The 14,213-nt window shown below is 37.7% G+C and overlaps 1 protein-coding gene across 4 annotated transcripts; it reads left to right on the top strand.

Annotated features, from left to right (window-relative positions):
- LOC113107063 (lysine-specific demethylase 4C-like) lies at positions 1-12,919 on the top strand. 4 transcript variants are annotated; one of them, XM_026269228.1, is made up of 23 exons: positions 1-99; positions 735-893; positions 1,126-1,301; positions 1,600-1,714; positions 1,787-1,980; positions 2,093-2,142; positions 2,488-2,591; positions 2,706-2,843; positions 2,938-3,131; positions 4,223-4,389; positions 5,178-6,835; positions 7,670-7,781; positions 7,964-8,145; positions 8,230-8,449; positions 9,355-9,431; positions 9,530-9,585; positions 9,701-9,809; positions 9,903-10,091; positions 11,067-11,126; positions 11,290-11,460; positions 11,681-11,800; positions 11,882-11,974; positions 12,287-12,919. In XM_026269228.1, exons 2-23 carry the CDS (start codon positions 750-752, stop codon positions 12,446-12,448), a joined length of 4,491 nt encoding a protein of 1,496 aa, XP_026125013.1. In that variant the 5' UTR covers positions 1-99; positions 735-749; the 3' UTR covers positions 12,449-12,919. The 4 variants fall into 4 exon arrangements, with proteins under 4 accessions (XP_026125013.1, XP_026125021.1, XP_026125030.1 ...); XM_026269236.1 differs by lacking the exon at positions 11,067-11,126; XM_026269245.1 differs by lacking the exons at positions 9,903-10,091; positions 11,067-11,126.
- Positions 12,920-14,213: the final 1,294 nt, after the last annotated feature.

Below are 14,213 nucleotides of genomic sequence, written 5' to 3'. Positions count from 1 at the left end.
CAGAACTGAAATCGTGTGAGAGCAGAGAGCTGTCATGAAGTAGAACAGCTGGGCTTTTAAAGGGACTGGACTGCGTGCCCACGATCACACTACACTGAGGTATGTCTAATCAACACATATGACAGAGAACACGCGTGTTTTGCGCACGCGAACAGCTCCATCTTGCTATTATGTACTCAGAGAAGAACTTTGCCGACGAAACTAGAAGTGAACATTTAATATAGTCACCCTAGCAGCTAATGAGCTAACTGTAAATAAACCTATCCGAGTAGAGTAAACAGTATAAAATGAACGTTGCAAATAACGAAGGTAGTTTACACTATATATATATATATATATATATATATATATATATATACATTTTTCAGTTATATCTAGTTCGGATTTTATGTTTGTGTATCGTTGTTTTATCAGCAGATTATGGGAGAGGGCCTGCGTTGAAAACTCATGCAACGAGACGTTTGTATAGAAGACATTCAGACTCTCTGCATTGTGAATTACTATACAAAGGGGAGCATTTATTTAACAAATATGTATCAAGGCGAATTTCTTTAGAATTGTAGATGGTATAAATAAACGCACTTGTAGGTTTGAGTGTTAGTGAGCACACTGGTGAAACCCTAGTGGACTGTTCAAATCAAAAACAATCACAATAGCTAGACTGTCAGTCAAATGCATGGAAGAGGAAGTTGTGTTAATCATGATGGTCGGATTGCACACGGTGTGTTCTGCAGGAGGGAGAGGTCAGGATGGCAGGCGTCGGGTCAAGTGCCACGGCTAACCCTGCCTGTAAGATCATGACCTTCAGACCTACCATGGAGGAGTTTAAAGACTTCAACCAGTACCTGGTTTATATGGAGTCTCAGGGAGCTCATCGTGCGGGACTGGCCAAGGTTGGTATGTCTGTATGCATGTATCTTCATGCATGTGATTGGTAGGAAAAGTGTATGTTGTACATACAATAATAAAAGTCTAAAATCTAAATATGAGTCTATTGGATGTTTGTTTTTGTGTTCGGTCAGTGAGAACAATATGTAGTCCTCTAACTTTGTATGCCAGTTGTAGACTATATAGTGCTAATGCAATGAGATAGTGGCTTAAAGCAGACTTTAATTGTTTCCACAGGTCATTCCACCTAAGGACTGGAAGCCCCGGCGTAATTACGATGACATTGACGATTTCATCATCCAAGCACCTATTCAGCAGATGGTCGCTGGCCAATCAGGACTCTTCACCCAGTACAACATCCAGAAGAAACCGCTTACTGTGCAAGACTTCCGCAGACTGGCCAACAGTGACATGTAGGTGACGACATACAGAAGTGCAGATATCTGGGTTCAAAGTAGCAGGCTTTTAATCCACTCTAATGTGTGCATGAAGTATATATCCTGTTCTTCTTTTTACAGTACTCCACCATTACCTACAGTCTAGGTTACTATTTCATATTACCCAGAAATCAAAGCAGTGCATAAAGGACAAGATATTTGTTAACATGTTACATTCTAGTCTTCTATTGCACGCTGTAATAAGATTGCTTTGAATGATGGATTGACCTGTATTCGTTAAGGCCATCTGGAGATGTGTGATTTACCTACTCAGGTACTGCACACCTCGCTACCTGAACTATGAAGATCTGGAGAGGAAGTACTGGAAGAATCTGACCTTCGTCTCGCCCATCTATGGTGCTGATGTGAGCGGCACGCTCTATGATGAGGTGAGGATGCAGGCGGAGCACAGCTCTGTCTTAAGATCGTGACCATGAGATCATGTTTGCCTCTTATTTCAGGACATCGAAGAGTGGAACATCGGGCACTTGAACTCAATCTTGGATGTGATTGAGGAGGATTGTGGAGTATCCATTCAGGGCGTAAACACCCCCTATCTGTACTTTGGAATGTGGAAGACCAGCTTCTCCTGGCACACGGAGGACATGGACCTCTACAGCATTAACTACCTGCACTTTGGGGAGCCCAAATCCTGGTAGGGTTTGCTGTGATTTCCTGTGTTTCTTGAGTATACATAGATCTACCTCAGAGGACCTGGAATTTTTGCCATTTTTAAAAATAAATGAATAAATATACCAATTTTACAGGTATGCCATCCCTCCAGAACATGGGAAGAGATTGGAGCGTCTTGCTATAGGTAAAAACTTACAGTAGAATATTAAAGGAATGTGCAGTATTTTTTACTTCTTAAAATTCAATTTTATTTAATATATATTTTTTGCATGCATGTATCTGGTATATCTAGAATGACAATACATACACTCTTTATTTCGGAGCTGGGGCATGTAAAAATACAATTTTGGGGCAATTAAAAAAAATTACACAATTTCAAAAAACATTTTGGACAACTTACAATAAAAATATAGTCCAGAACATGTCTGGACTATGTATATCTCGGTCACCCTAAGTATATCTAGTTAATCTACATATCAGTTTTTCCTTTGTGTTGTACTGGGTGTGTTAAATGTGTCTTTGTCTTTAGGTTTCTTTCCTAACAGCTTTAAAAGCTGCGAGGCCTTCCTAAGACACAAGATGACACTGATATCCCCCTCTGTACTGAAGAAATACAGCATACCATTTGACAAGGCAATCCACAGACTTCAATTGACTAAACTCTTCAAGTTTTGAGTATATATAATGTTGTGAGGTCTCAGTTCTCTTGTATGTATATTAACAATAAACCGATATATATTATTACAGATAACGCAGGAAGCGGGGGAGTTTATGATCACATTTCCGTATGGGTACCACGCTGGCTTCAACCACGGCTTCAACTGTGCCGAATCCACCAATTTCGCAAGCATCCGGTGGATCGATTATGGAAAAGTTGCTACGCAGGTATTAAGCTGTAAATCTGGCGCTTCACGTCTCCGTCTGCTACAGCTGGTGAACATTTGACACAGTTTTTTGTGTGAAATCTGTCCTCTTGCAGTGTACATGCAGTAAGGACATGGTGAAGATCTCCATGGATCCGTTTGTCAGACGATTCCAGCCGGATCGCTATCAGGCCTGGACACAAGGAAAAGACTCATGTCCATTGGATCACACCCTGGCCACACCGAGCACCACACCAGAGCTGCAGAGCTGGCTCCAGAGGCGGCGCAGGAAAGCTCCCGCCACCACCAGGTGTTAGCACGCTTTAACAAGACGGTTTCCTCTTTTAGATCAACTGCTGTCAGGGAGGAGCAACAGTGTGAAGTGAAATTTGCTGTGCATCTTGACATTTAAGTCTATTTAGGACCGTTCAGCCAGAGACAGATGTGTGGAGACTGACTCTATCACCACTTGAAGTACTGACCAATGTTGTTATTGTTTACTAAAACTAAAAAAAAAATATTTTTGTTAATTGGAATAAAATTGAAATAATATATACATATTAGATAAAAAAAAAATCTTACATTTTATTTTTAAATTGCATTTGAAACTAACTGAAATATAGTACATTGAAGTTACTAAAACTTAAAATAATGCTAAATAGAAATATTTAAAAGAATGAAAAAACCACAACGAGATTACTAAAACTTAAACAAAAATTTAAACGCAAGCTATACAAAAGCTAATTAAATATATTAAAGTTATAATAGCATATTAATAATACTATAATAACACTGGTACAGACATTAATTTAAAAAGGCACAGTAATGTAAGTAGCCTGCATCTGAGCAAAATATTACAAAATACTTCAAACTTATCAGACCTTTACATTAGAGCCATGTGATGCCAAATATCCAAATGTCTTCTCTATAAGCATAAATGTTTTATTTTTAATTAAAAAAAACAAATTTTTGTGCAGATGTCAATTACTGTAAGAGATCATTAGGAGGAGAAAAAAATGCTGTTTACTGTGGAAACCCATTTCTGCCAGTGAATAAAAAACTAAAAAAGGGTATTTGTGACTCATCTCACAATTCAGATTTTTTTTTCTTTTCTCAGACGTCTTGTATTTTTCTCTAAATTTTTCTAAGAATTGTGTAAAAAGAGAAACTGTCAGTTTCATGTTAAAAAGTCTGAATTGCAAGATGTAAACTTATGTTATGACTTAATTAAGTGTGATATGATTAATTATAAATGTGAGATATAACCTCGCAAAACATCTTTTGTCTGAACTGGATTTTAATAACAATTCTCAGAATTTTTTTTTTTTTTTTTTTTTTTTATCAGAACAGGCTTAATTCACAATCTTGGACAGTGTGTGATTCATCTTTTTGTGTCTCCAGTGTCCATTATCCACGCAGATCCTCCAAACGACTGAAGACTGTGGACACTGCACCAGTGAAGGGGGGCAGTCGGAGGAGTAGAGGGGCAGCTTTAACATCAAAAGACAAGGATAAAGAAGATCCAGTGAAACACCAGAAAGAATCACAGAACTCAGGCCAATTAAAAGGCTAGTATCTGTGTTATTTTTGTAAGCTCACAGTACATTCCACAAATAAGCACTGCTGTAAATAAGCATTTGTATTTGTTTTCTGATTCAGAATTTCATATTTATTTTATGTGGCATTAATTCTCAGATGTAATCTGTAATTTGATAACACACTCACAGATACCATTTCTGTTAAGCCATATCAATATCAGACTGCATTTTGTTTTAAGTCCTAGTTCATCAGAGCACTGCATTTTTGCTGAATGCAAATAAACACTTGTGATATATTTCAATTCTGATATCATTTTTGACTGGCCTGTCAGAAAAATAATTATATGCATACATTTAAATAAAATGCACACTACTGTTATAGCCAGTGTAGTATACTATTATTAAGCAGAAATTGATTTATTTGATTTGATTTGATTGAGTGACAGTAAACACATTTATAATTTTACAAAAGATTTATATTTAAAATGCATTTTGAAAGAATCCTGAAAAAAAAAAATAACATGGTTCACCACAAAAAATATTAAGCAGCGACTCAGATGTTTTCATCACTGATACGTTTCAAGAGGATAAAATCTGCTCTTTTGGTTGCTGAAAATTAAGCTTTTCCAACGCTAGAATAAATAACTTTTCTAATTGTTAAATAAAAAAATAATATTTCACAGTATTTCTGTTTAACTATTTTTAGTCACATATCCTTGGGGTGCATAAGCATTAAAAATCAGAAATGAATGTGCAAAACCTATATGTGTTTATATCTCACAAAGCCTGTTTTATTGTTTCTTGTTTTGTTTTATTAGGGCTCACCGGTCCATGTCGACAAATGTGTGTTGTTAAAGTAACAAGAGTGGAGAATGACTTGCTTGCCCACTCCTCTAGACAAGTCAAAGATGCTTCCCCTGAGCGACCTTCGACCCCTGCCACATCCGATCCAGGTCACTCAAGCTCCCAGACGTCTTCAGATTTCGATGAAGGTCAAGTATCCACAAACACGAGCTCTACCGCACATCCTGGACCTGAACCGACCTCAGAGAGGGACGTCACTGTGGATGTGACTCTGGACTCAGAAAGAACTACTGAAAGCCCTAATCAGACATCAAACTGTGAATCTGCCCCAGAAACAAGTGCTTCTTCTATTCCTGTGACCCATGGGTCGAGACCTAACTCCACTGGGGATGCGGTTTTATTTTCGGAAGCTGATTCCCAACAAGTTAAAATTGAAACAGAAGAAGCAGTCACCGAAAGCAGCATCGATTGCAGCACATCAGCACTTTACAAGGAGCAAAGCTCGATCCGTCTAGACTCGGCTCAGGATTCAGAAACCTCAGAGAACCCAACGAACCCTGAAATCCAGACTACTCAGTTTTGTGAGATGCCTCTTTTAATGCCCGAGCTCTCAGAAGAGAGAGTCGATCCTCAATCCCTCGCACCTGAAATGCCCTCGCTGACTCTCGCCGTCCGACCCGACACTACAAATCACAAACCGAACAACAGTGCACCCGTTCTCCATCTGGAAAAATCACACTCGCCTCCTGTTATAACAGATGAGGCGGCGACTTGGTCTGAAACAGCTTGTCATGACTTGCCCTTCGTTGCATCCCATGAAGGCGTAAACCAATCACAAAACACAATCACAGACATCTTTATAACAAAACCATCATGTCCTTCCTTGGTTCCGGAATGGGTGCCACCAGAGGAGTCCAGACATGAACACACATGCCCATCCACAGACCAAAACACTCCAAATGAGTCCGTTTCACAGTTTAAAATGACCACTCATAGTATCTTGCAATGTTCTACCATAGCAAACATGGGTTTAACAGACACTCAGGACTCTGAAATGACCGATAACTCAGTCGGAAGAAATCTTGAAGAGCAGTCGAGCTCTCAAACATCCTTCATGGAGTCCAAAACCTTCACTATTTGGAAAAACCTCAGCTCCCAGAATCCCGCGGTGCTCATTGAGAGCCTACAGCCCGAGCTGGTAATGGGTCTTACCACAGGTGGAAGCAGTCTCACAGACTATGCTCATGAATCGCTGCCTTACACCATGTGGTCCGAATCAGGGTGCCAACAAGAAAAGTTCCCTGACTCTCCAAACTCTTCTTCATGCACTCAAACCTGGACCAACCTGGAGCCCATTCCCATGCAGTGCTCAGGTGCAGACATGGATCCAAACGCACCCCCAGATCTGAGGCAGCAGAACGTGGAGTTGGAACCAGCTGAAGCTTGTGTGCTCGGTCAGCAGGCAGGCTCTCAGGAACCTCAGGAGGAAGAGTTCAAAGGTCAGGAGTATTACGAAGATGCCAAGTCAGAGCATGATGGGTCTGTGAGCGACTCGGATTCGTGTGAATCAGGAGATAAAGGTGCTGACAGCAGCAGTGAATCCAGTGAGGAGAATGCCACGAGTGACCCTGAGTATGTGGAGACGGGTCTGGAGCCTGGGGAAGTCTGTTCAGTGAGTTCTGGTGCTTCACCATGACAAGCAGTACATCCTTTTCTATACAGTTCTGAACTTCTGACATAATCAGCATTTGACCGGGGTGACAAGACATTTTGCAGATCACTCGGTTTCCATTTTTAATCATCTGTTTCTGGATGTTCTTGCCTGCGGTAAAATCTCTATGGTCAAAAATTTGACCTGAATGTTAAATAATGAATGTGTTCTGATTGGCCTTTTGTTTTTTTCTAAGCTTAACTAAACTTAAATTAAATTTTGCATAAAAGATTTAAGCAACTTAAATCATATATATATATATATATATATATATACAACTGATGGGCTTAAAAACATGTTTTTTTTTTGTTTATATGATTTTCATATTTATTGTTTTTTGTTTTACGGTTTATCTATATTTTATTATTTATGTTATGTTTATTTATAATTAATCTACTGAAAGTTGAAACAGAACAGCATTTGTTTGAAATGCGATTTATTTTGTAACAATGTGAGGTTTACTCTGACTTGATCAGTTTAATGCATCCTTGCTGAATAAAGTATCAATACATTTTATTTTTTAAAGCTTACTGACCACAAACTTTTCAATGGTAATGTGTATTAACTCGCACCTGTTGCGAATCCGGTGAAAATTTCTGTACACATAAATCAAAGCATTCATGCACTTAATTGCTGTTCACACCTTAACACCTCGTTAATTTCATTAATAAATGTTCACATACTATATATACACACACATGCAATGCATTGCAATAAAAGTAGCAACAGTATTATATATTAAGTGCATCTTTCTCACTGACCGCCTCTTCGTCTCTCTTTATTTTGCTCTCACAGTATCAAATGCAAACTGTTAAGAAGACAACGAAGAGCTGGCGTCACCCCCTCAGAAAGCCCACAGCAAGAGCAGTGCCAAGTGCTGTAAAACAGCAGGCTGCCAGCGATGATGGTGAACACTTAACCGCTTTTATTTTTACAGTTAGGAATAGGTATTACAAGAAGTATGTATGTACACATGCAGACTGACATCATTGGAACTTGTGTCTCAAACCGTGCATGCATGCACTTTTAAGAAGCTACGTCAAGTTATAACAGCATTAGAGTGAATATTTATGTGTGTGTGTGTCTCAGAGACTGTAGAGGAGTGTGCGACTGAAGATGAGGAGCCGGAAACTGAGGAATGGGCAAAGCCTTTAGTGCATCTGTGGCAACACAGAAAAGCTCATCTTCAGTACGAACGAGAGTACAATATGACAGCAGCTCAAACCGCTCCACACTGTGCTGTCTGCACCCTGTTCATGCCATACTGTCAGGTATGTACTGTGATACTATGTACTGATTTGTGCATATGCGCTTTGTGACACACATAATTCAGACTCTCGTTTTTGCTCTCACAGCCTGATAATTTAGAGGAGCGAAGGCATGATGTCTTGACGAGGGCTGCTACAGAGTCTCAGGGGTCATGTTCTCAGGAGACCAGCTTTAGATCACGACCTCTGATCCCTGAAATCTGCTTTGCGTACCAGGAGGGCCCATGTCCCTTGAACACACTGTTGGAGGAGGATGGATCCAGTCCTCTTGTGGCCTGCGATAGCTGCTGTGTTCAAGTTCATGCCAGTACGTCACTGAGATCACTCAACGATGCACATAACACATAAAAAAAATAATAATAATATGAAGACTGGTTGGCAGTGGACCCCCTTTTTTAGGAGTCTTTTTCTACTTTTGTATGTATTTGTGTGTATGTATATTGTATGTATGCATATTTATTAATATTTATTTATTTTCTCAAGATTTTTAAAATTCTAAAAGTTCAAAAGAACAGAAATGATTGAAAACTTAAATATTCTGGAATAATGTAAAAGTCATTACTCTCACTTTTGATCAATTTAATACATCTTTGCTAAATAAAGTTTTAATTTCTTACTGTCAAACACAAGTAAACATATTTTAAAATATTATTGAGTTATATATTTTAATTATTTAATAATTAATCCTTTAATAATTATAAAATATTAGTTTCCTGTATAAATAACCATTTGAACTATCTGACAAAAATATTGGTCATTCATTTACTTTTTCTTTTTTTTTGTAGTTTGACTATGATTTTAACCTAAATTAATTGCTAATTTAAATAATTGGCTTTTGAATTGCCATTGTACCTAAGTATAAGTTATTATAGTATTATCTGAAAAGCTTTACTTTGTATTAAAAAGATGAAGATCTCTTTCTGCTCACCTACCATACTAGATGTATAAGCTGGAAGGGAAAAATTTATATATATTTCTTTTCTTTTTTTTTTTGTATCATGCTTTTTAAAATAAATATTGTCACAAATCAATTTAAAAAAGGGCTGTTAATATAATAAAATAGTTGCAACTAATCACATGATTTTTGAACTATTAGAAAAGCCTAATTGATAATTTTTTGATACATTTAAAAATTAATATCTTAAGTAAACACACACAAAAAACTACTTGGCATATTAGAGAATGTAACCGTTTGATGTGATTGGTCGACAGGTTGCTACGGTGTTGCTGCTCATGATGTCGGCCCAGAGTGGACATGTGACCGATGTGTGAGCGGAGACCTGGCAGCTGTACGTCATAATTAAAACATTCACCGTTTTCTGCATCAGCATTATTTATGCCCTAGTTACATTCCTGCTTGCCTGTCTGTTTGTGTGTTATATACCAGGGATGCTGTTTGTGTAACCTGAGGGGAGGTGCATTAAAAAGAACCTCTGATGACAGGTAATCTCCTAACGGAGTATGTTTTTTAATAGACATTCTCTGGTATTTCATAAGAGTTTGGTCAGACTGGTGTTCTCAGTAATAGTGAATGCTGCGAGTGGCTCATGTATTATAGATGGGCCCATGTGATGTGTGCTGTGGGTCTCCCTGAGGTCAAGTTCATTGATGTGGTGAAGAGAGCTCCTATTGACATCAGTGCCATACCTGTACAGAGAAATAAACTGGTCAGTAATAAACACACACACACAAAGTATTGACATTCCTTTGTGTTATCTTCTGTGTACTCTATTGTTCTCTCTCTCTCTGTCTCTCTGTAGAAGTGTATATATTGCCGGAACAGGATAAAGAAGCTGTCTGGCGCGTGTATTCAGTGCTCATGTGGTCGTTGCCCGACCTCTTTTCATGTCACCTGTGCACACGCAGCTGGAGTTCCCATGGAGCCTGATGATTGGCCGTATGTGGTTTTCATCACCTGTCACAGGCACCAGTCACGGAGCTCCAGTGCTGTGCGTATATTTTAATAAGTTGTGTTTAACTATCAAAAAAAAAAAAAATCATATACTATGAATAATAATTTTCACAAAAAAAAAACTTTTTTTTTTAAATTAAAGTTTTTGATTTGTTTAGTTTTTTTTTTTCAGGGTTATACCATTTGACATTTGAAAACCTTGCCATCTGATAAAAGTCTCATAAAGACACTTACTAACCTTGATATAGACTACAGTCATGGGATTCTACATTGGTTCTGACTTTGCTATGCATTTCTGTTTTATGATGGTCTTGTCACGTGACATACTGACCTAAATTATAGTCAGTCACTGTGATTTCATTTGAAAGATTTTGCTTTTTAAAGAATGATACAATGATACTTGCACTACCTTTCAAAAGTTTGAGGTAGGTACGATTTTGTAAATGTTTTTTGAAAGAATTATCTAATGCTCATCAAGGTTGCATTTACTTACTACCGTATTTTCCGGACTATAAGTCACACTTTTTTCATAGTTTGGCTGGTCCTGCGACTTATAGTCAGGTGCGACTTATTTATCAAAATTATTTTGACATGAACCAAGAGAAATGAACTAAGAGACATGAATCAAGAGAAAACATTACAATCTACAGCCACGAGAGGGCGCTCTATGCTGCTCAGTGCTCCTGTAGTCTACACTGAAGACATAGAGCGCCCTCTCGTGGCTGGAGACTGTAATGTTTTCTCTTGGTGCTTGGTTCTAAATAAATGTGACTTATGTTTTTTTCCTCATCATGACGTGTTTTTGGACTGATGCGACTTATACTCAGCTGCGACTTATAGTCCGATAAATACGGAATATGTATAGTGAAATATTTTTGCAGTTTAAAATAACTGTTTTCTATTTGAATAGGTTTTAAAATCATTATAATATGCTGATTTGCTGCTAAAGAATAATTTGTCGAAAACATAATATTTTTGTGGGAATTGCATTTAATTATTTTATTTTTTTCAGGATTGTTTGCTGAATAGAAAGTCTTCCCAGTCACTTAAAACTAAACTTTTGAACAGTAGTGTAAGCACAACTTTTTGACTTTAATAAAACCTGAAAACTTTGGCCTGTCAGTGACCATATGAAATGCTTGTAATTTTGTTTTTCAATTCATAAAATCCCAGACAGAGAAAATGTAAAAAATTTTTTACCCATTATCATAAAAAAAAAACATGTCTCCTCCCAGAAATCGAAAGTTAGCAAAAGTGAATTAGAAGTGGGCCAGACGGTGATCTCCAAACACAAAAATCTTCGTTACTACAGCTCACGCGTGACCCAGGTCACAGCCCACACATTCTATGAGGTTATGTTCGATGATGGCTCATTCAGCAACGATACGTTCCCTGAAGACATTGTGGTGAGTGTTTCTATCACTGCTAGACTTTAGTTCTTCAAATGAATATCCAGTGGCATGTTTGCAGTAAACTGAAGCATGAAAACCTCATACAAAAAATACAGTATATGCTTACAAAGTTGTCAGCCTCTTAATTACACAAAGTCGGGTTTATATAAGCACTATGTTTTTAGTCTGCCATGCGCACATCTGAGAAAAATCTGTTCTTTTTTTTACCTCGCAGAGCAGAGATTGTGCCCAGCTTGGGCCTCCTGAAGTGGGGGAAGCTGTTCAGGTGAAGTGGCCCGATGGACTTTTTTATGGAGCAAAGTACCTTGGCTCGAACACTTCATATATGTACCAGGTAAACACACACTCATAATCATATTCTCTCAAGTACTACCCTAATAATCAGTCATGGTTTGTCATGTGCTCTTGTTTGGAGGTGGAATTTGAAGATGGATCTCAAGTGTTGGCGAAGAGAGAGGACATTTACACACTGGATGAAGACCTGCCCAAAAAGGTCAAAGGTCGTCTGGTGAGTTCTCACTTCCCGAACTTTCTTTAAAAGGCTCATTCATCAACAAATGAAAACTCTTGTCATCATTTATTCACTCTTAAATCATTACGAATCAAAAAGACTCTTTTAAAAAAAGAATTGTGCAACTTTTTGAAGCTTGAAAATTGTGATTTCTTGGACTTAAAAATGGATGTACAAAAATGAGGAGATGCACATATTTGATTTGATTGATTTACATATTTTGAATAATTTTTATGTTGGTTGAATGCAAATACTTGACCTTCTGTGGTTTTCTTCAAGAGTGTTTTGTGTGCATTGTGTGCGTTGCAGTCGACGGCTTCCAGCATGCGTTTCCAGGATGCGTTCTTCACCACACAAGGTGAAAGGAAAAGGCGACGCACGCCGAATTCTCGCTTCCAGACGGATTATATCGCCCATATTAGCCCTCGAGCCTTTGCCAGGATCCCAGAGACACGCAGTAAAGCAAACTAATGAAGGAATGCAGAGCTCTTAAGAATAAAAGAGGGGTTGTACATCAGTGAGATCATGATTTTTAAAAGTGACAGAAATAATGTGGTCTCGAATGTCAGGGACAAGAATGTTTTTTCTAAATTAGAAGATTTTCCTGTTATATTTCAGAGGTTTTTCTAGCCTCATATGATATTCTGTAGCATCGTAATCTTGTAATTTCCTCCCCAACACTGCTGAGACTTAATTTCATCTGCATGCTTGTTTTGTAAATGATTTGTCTTGTGCACCATTCCTAGTCACTGACGCTATTAGCATTAAGCTTAAAATGGTATAAATGCCAAATAAAATAAAAAAGTTGCTACTGATGTCCAGCAAAGCACATGTCACCTTTTACTTTAAATCTTGATCGTTTTATTTATTTGGGCGTCTATTCTTCCTTTTCTATGTGATGCTTACAGCTGTTGAAAAGATTAAAGAGATTGCTTTATGATCTGTGCCTTTGTTTTCAGTTGATGAAATGCTTTACACTTTATTTTTTACTTGCATAGCTGATATAGATTTATGCAAATTTACTGAATAAAGATCACAATTGAAATAGGATAGGTTTTTAATTTATATATATATATTTATTTGTTTGGATGATCTTGCATGATCTGGTTCCAGATGCATAAACACAGCCACTATGTTAAGACTGTGGTTTAAGAGCTAGTTTGAGTTAGCCAAGAGGTAATCAGTTGTTTTCTTATTCAACCCGGACCAATCTACCTTATTTTTGTAAATTACTTAAAAAAAGTTATAATTTTTTATAAGGCCTAAAACATGGGTGAGGTTGGCCAGTGTGTCATTGCTCTTCAACAGTCTCCTTGTTTTGCATTGTGGAAAAATGAACCCCATGACAGAGTGTAGTATTAAAAGTACTCTACCAATAAAAGTTTGGGGTTGGTATATGATAAAAAAAAAAAAAAAGTTTTGATCAAAAATACAGTGAGTGAATATTTTTTGGTTCCAAATTTCAATCAGTTTTACTTGTAGTTCACTGTATGAACTTTTTTTTAAATTGTAGTTTATTTCTGTGATTTTAAAGCTGGATTTTCAATTAGTTTTCAGTGTCACATGATCCTTCAAAAATCATACAAGTACCATTTCTTGTCATGTGATTGATTTCTAAAGGATTCGTTGATGAGTATAACATTCAACAGAACATAGTTTAGTTTAAAAACCTTTAAAGAAGTAGAACAGCGACGGACTCTCGCTCACCTGTCTACTAGTTTGTAGCTCAGGAAATGCACATAAAACATAAGCAATTAAATATTTGCATTAGATGAGCACATTTATATTTAAAAATAAAACTCAGGTTTAGTGGCAAAAGAATTTAGTGCATGATAAAAATGAAAGCTGAAGGTAAAATGCAACAATGCATACAATAATGCAAATTGTAAATGACTTGCATCAGTGTTGCCCTCTACTCCGTCTCCTCAGAGCTTCTGGATATTTTTCAAAATAATAACGCACTCCTGGAGTGGATACAGAAATGCCTGGAGGCTTACCTTGAGTGCAAAAGAGTTATCTTCCCAAGTTTCCTATGCACACACACACACACACACACACACACACTCACAGCAGTTCCTCATCAGAATGCTGATATTTCTCGGGGCCTTGCCTTGACTTCACACACTTCTCAGGGTGGCTCAGGTTCTTCTTCTTGTCTAATGATGAACTGTTGGAGATTTTGGCTCAGATGCAGAACCCTCAGGCTGTGCAGCTTCATCTGAGGAAGTGTTCTGAT

This window comes from Carassius auratus, chromosome 1 (assembly GCF_003368295.1).
Source record: "Carassius auratus strain Wakin chromosome 1, ASM336829v1, whole genome shotgun sequence".
Taxonomy (NCBI): domain Eukaryota; kingdom Metazoa; phylum Chordata; class Actinopteri; order Cypriniformes; family Cyprinidae; genus Carassius; species Carassius auratus.
The sequence above is the reverse complement of the archived record's forward strand: the minus strand, read 5'-3'. Positions and strand labels throughout refer to the sequence as shown.